The sequence below is a fragment of the Gossypium hirsutum genome, chromosome D08 (assembly GCF_007990345.1).
Source record: "Gossypium hirsutum isolate 1008001.06 chromosome D08, Gossypium_hirsutum_v2.1, whole genome shotgun sequence".
Classification (NCBI taxonomy): domain Eukaryota; kingdom Viridiplantae; phylum Streptophyta; class Magnoliopsida; order Malvales; family Malvaceae; genus Gossypium; species Gossypium hirsutum.
In genome coordinates, this window is record NC_053444.1 from 37442702 (window position 1) to 37447509 (window position 4808).

A 4808-nucleotide genomic window follows, 5' to 3' on the forward strand; every position below is an offset into this window, starting at 1 on the left:
CCGCTATAGATCAAGACCTTTAGTGGCGCTTTTTCCACAAACGCCACTATAGATCAAGACCTTTAGCGGCACTTTTTTCACAAACGCCGCTATAGTTCAAGACCTTCAACGGCGCTTTTTCCGTAAACGCTGCTATAGATCAAGACCTTTAATGACACTTCTCGCAAAAACACCACTAAAAACATAACGTTTAAAAAAAATTATTTTAATGAAATAATATTTATTTTTATGATAAATATTATATTATGTTTTATTTTTTAAAATTTGAGAATATAATTTCAAGGATGAATAAAAAAATATTTAAATTAAATGTTCTATGAAAATTTTAACTTTAAAACTAAATATAAAAATTAATGAATTTAGTTTTAGAATTTAAAATAATAAATTAATAACACAATTAAATCCAAAAGTGAGAACTCAAGTTGTCGTAAATATTAAAGTAAAAATAAAAATTTAGAATCAAAACTAAAATAAATAATACATATAAGAAACAGACTGACTAGTTGAACTTGCCTATGACTATACACATTGCAAGGTAATAAAAAATACAATGCAGTCTGCTGCACTATCTTTGCTCTGCAAGTTCATTGAAGGCATTCCAAACTATATCCTGCAATATAAACATGCATTATTTATAAGAAAGATAAAAGGTACAAACCACATATGTAGGGAGAGGAAAACTGAAAGAAAACAGAAATTTATGCGTGTAAATACAAAATGCTTCAAACACAACCTAATTGTGATTCATAATAAATATTACCTCCACTTCTGCTGAAGAGTAAGCTGGATCCAAGTTCGAAAACAGAACAAGTTTTCCAAACTCGTGTGCATCCTGCAAACTTTCTTCCCAAGGCTGAAACAATGTAGAAAGCAGTTTAAGATCAGTTTAAAGAATGTAGACTAATTTTCCCACAAATAATAGCAATCAAAGTAGGCTATGAAAATAATTTAAACAACTGGTTTAAGAGTGACAGAGGAGTGCTTACGAGTTCTCCAAACCATTTGCTCCTATCTTGTAAGCATGAATAAACAACAAAATGTAAGTACTTCTTCACAAGAAATATCCACATCAAGGAGAATAACAGAGGGATAACAGGATAGTAAATCTGCAATAAGGAGGAAAGCAGAAACTTTCAAGCATGATATTGTACAGGATGATGAAGATTAAACAAATAAATTTATTCATCCAAAAAGAAACATGAGTAGAAGCAAGAACTAGGTAGGAGAAACAATCAAATGAGACCACATTATTCTTCCAATAAATTTTAAAAGAAATTGAAATATGAGATCATGTGATTTAAAAAAAAAAGATCCAACGCAGGAGGGAAAAAAGATAGGCTATAAAGTGAGGTGAACAAAGAAAGAAAGGGTGTCACAAGATTTACCTATCACTTATATAGTAATACAAGAACTGCAACAAAGCCATCACGTCAAACAATAGCATAATAACAATTGAATTTTGCAAAGTAATCACATCTTTGTTAACAAATTAGTAATTGTCATTGTGTGTCTTTCAATGCAACTAACAATCAACTGTTAAATTACTAGCTTGAATATCAACACTTCAATATTTAATATGTAAGGAATTATCAAAAATCAACATTTCAATAATTTATATGCAAGAAATTAACACAAATCAATCTTACAACAGTTTATGTGAAACAAATTACCAAAAATCAATTATTCATAGTTCATATATTTACCGGCAATAGGGCTAAATCTTCAATTTCTATAACGATTTATATGCAACAAATTAACAAAAATCAATGGTTCAAGTTCATGTATTTACCAAAAATCAGACTAATTTTTCAATATTTATAACAACTTATATGCAACAAATTAGCAAAAATAGATGGTTCAAGTTCATGCATTTACCAACAAGTAGACTAAATTTTCAATTTTCAATTTTTAAAACCCTAAACCCATTTTAGGTAACATTAGTAGAACATTTCAATATTTAATATGTAAGGAGATATAAAAAATCATCATTTCAACAATTTACATGCAAAAAATTAGCAAAAATTAACCGTTCAAGTTCATGTATAATGTATTTACCAAAAACTGGACCAACTTGTCAATTTTTATAACATTTTAAATGCGACAAATTAGCACAAATTAACAATTCAAGTTCATATATTCACCAAAAACCAGACTAAATTTTCAATTTTTATAAAATAAGAGGATGGAAGTCTAACAAAATAAAGTTTCAAATGAAATTCAGACTTACACCATTAAGTAAATAAGAGTTTTAAACTATCGGAGATCAAAACAAATTAGCAAAAACCAACTGTTCAAGTGCATGTATACACCAAAAACAGGATCAAATTTCCAATTTTGCAAATTAAGAGGATCAAATTCTAACAAATTAAAGTTTCCAACGAAATTCAAAATCACCATTAAGATCATATTATTCAAAGTTTGTAATTTCAGTTTCAAGCCGTGAAGCATGAAATAATAGCCATAGCAGCACCTGCAAAACCTCCATATGAATGAACAAATGTAGTTCTTATAATATAAATAATCAAAAGGAGCAATAATCTAAAACATACCTTTTTGTAGTTTCCTTATTTTCTATGAAATCAAACAGCAGCACATCCATATGTCTATTTTTCAAATGTTAATCTGAGACAAAACTAATGCCTTTTCCGATGTTTTTCTTTCAGATTTCTCATCATCAAATCCAATACCCAATTTTGACATATCGAATTCACTCAAATTTCTTCATTTCACGATTCCAAATACGTAATTTTTGCTGTTTTGGTTCATTAGTCTCGGACTTTGCAGAAATCCTATGGACCTCAAACTTGCACAACAGAATGCGTGAAAATTAAGTTAGATTTAATAGATCTTAGAACAAAAATAGAATAAAACACAAAGGAGTGCATACATGTATGCAAGCATCAAAATGAATTAATCCACAATGAGGCCACGGATTAAAGTGGAATCATTTCAGCTGATATCAGTTCCAGGCCCCCCAAAATGAGAGCCTCTTGATGTCCTGCTTTAAGAAAACATGAGTTTTATATAAGTTTTTGCATGTTTTAACTTTTAATATAATTAAAAGCGTCCAAGTTTACATAGGCAAACTGGAAGGAAACGACTTTGTATAAATTCCGCCATATCTTCAAGTGCATAACTGAAAGAACTTGAATTTTAAGAAGACTGTAACAGATCCACCTCAGAAAATTAAAACCAATAAACAAAAACACAATAACCAACTAGCAGTCAACTTGTCAAGTCAAAGCACTCATGCATAAATCATTGCAAATAAAAACTATACACAACCAAACAAAATTCATAAGGTAATCAAGATAAAGTATAACTTGAAATAAGCCACAAGAGTCTACCTTTCTGATACTGCTGATCAGTGACATGCTTCTTATTAGCAGCTGGTCCAATCTGCATTGCCCTAGTTGAACAATAAATCCCATTCATTTCAGTCATTGCACGAATTTGTTCAGTTTCATCACCAAACTTTACAAAGCCATAACCTTTAGACCGGCCATAACCGAATTTAAGTACTGAGTTTTACAATAGTAGCATTGCTGCTGCAAGTCCAACAGACATAACAAAAGAGAAATTAAAAAGATAAAAAATAATAGCCAACCAAGCATCCGTTAAAATTAAGTCATGATTAACATTTAAGTACTGGGTTTCATCTTGGACACCCCCTCACTTATAAATAAAAATAAAAACAATCAGCTTTAATTCATTCTTCGTAAGAATGGTTGAAAAATAACTAACCTGCATCATTGGGAGAATCATATGATAGGATTCTGTAGAAGTCGACATTCAAAGATGGTATACATATAAGACTATTTTAAATTTATAATATTGAATGTGGTTTCAAAAAGTTTCCACCGCATAATTTGTAAAACAATCTTGGTTTCTTTCTGATACCGATGACCAAGGGCCAACATTAGATAATACTGTTAAGTGAAACAAAGCATACTGCCAAGGCAACCCTTACCAATAACCATAACAAAGAAAAAGTAAAAAGATCCTTAAAACCACAATGCATAAACATGTAAGATCCTAATATCCGACTCCATGAAATACTAATTATGTTACTCAGATTCAGATGTGAATATCCTAAACAGGTATTTGTCCAACACATGCTCAAATTTCCCAAGTTCTTCATATGCTTGGAGAGATCTAGGAGGGTCAAATTCCCACCATATTCATATCCATATATGTACTGGATACAAGTGCTAGACATGGGTGTTTCAAGAAAAATGAAAAGCTAGAACGTCATAAAATACGAGCAAGTGAGCAGAGCAAAAAGAAAAAAAAGAACAGGAAAATTGAGAAGATAGGAAAACTCGTTCTTACAGCTTGTATGTTCCTATCCTCATCATCAAAAAAGAGCATTGAGTTGAAGGGAATCCCAGTCCTTGAGTGACTTCTCTGAAATTGATCGATCTATTCAAACCTCAAAATGAAGAAGAAATTGGGAGAGGCACAGTTTAGGGTTTGGATTTGGTTGAAAAATGAGAGCTTTTTAACTATAAGTGGGGGTGTTTGACCTAGATTTGGTACGGCGCCCTTTTTCTTTTCTTGAAACGGTGTCGGTTTTGATCTGTTTTTGGGGGAAATGGCATGATTTTTTTAAACTAAAATGATTTTTTGTGGCGTTTTTATTTTGAACAAAACGACGTCGTTTGTATATAGTAATGACATTTTTTTGTTAAAAACGCCGCTAAAAATCACATATTTTTTATATTCAATTATTGTATCTTTCATATAAATTTTAAATGAATAATTCTTAAATTTTTAAGTAATATTTATAAGAATTAGATAAAATTATA

At 30.5% G+C, this 4808-nt stretch overlaps 1 protein-coding gene across 9 annotated transcripts; it reads right to left on the minus strand.

Annotated features, from left to right (window-relative positions):
• Positions 1–410: 410 nt before the first annotated feature.
• Positions 411–4501, minus strand: LOC107912611 (protein ANTI-SILENCING 1). 9 transcript variants are annotated; one of them, XR_001688227.2, is made up of 6 exons: positions 4333–4500; positions 3348–3409; positions 2888–2998; positions 987–2803; positions 761–853; positions 411–610 (listed from the first exon to the last, which is right to left on the minus strand). XR_001688227.2 is itself a non-coding variant. In XM_016840878.2 (5 exons), the coding sequence occupies exons 2-5, from the start codon at positions 3429–3431 to the stop codon at positions 566–568; spliced, it is 342 nt and encodes a 113-aa protein (XP_016696367.2). In that variant the 5' UTR covers positions 3432–3548; positions 4333–4498; the 3' UTR covers positions 411–565. The 9 variants fall into 9 exon arrangements, 3 of the variants coding, with proteins under 3 accessions (XP_016696367.2, XP_016696384.2, XP_040954098.1); XR_001688223.2 differs by having other exon boundaries at positions 987–1106; positions 2550–2803; positions 3348–4497; XR_001688238.2 differs by lacking the exon at positions 2888–2998 and having other exon boundaries at positions 4333–4501.
• Positions 4502–4808: the final 307 nt, after the last annotated feature.

Excerpts from the sequence above, each read along its gene's own strand:
- LOC107912611 (XM_016840878.2), bottom strand. The coding sequence starts at position 3,431 with ATGGGATTTATTGTTCAACTAGGGCAATGCAGATTGGACCAGCTGCTA. Across the intron at positions 1,107-3,347 it reads TGATCAGCAGTATCAGAAAG|ATTTACTATCCTGTTATCCC; the intron begins GTAGACTCTTGT and ends TCCTTATTGCAG. Across the intron at positions 611-760 it reads ACTCTTCAGCAGAAGTGGAG|GATATAGTTTGGAATGCCTT; the intron begins GTAATATTTATT and ends TTTATATTGCAG.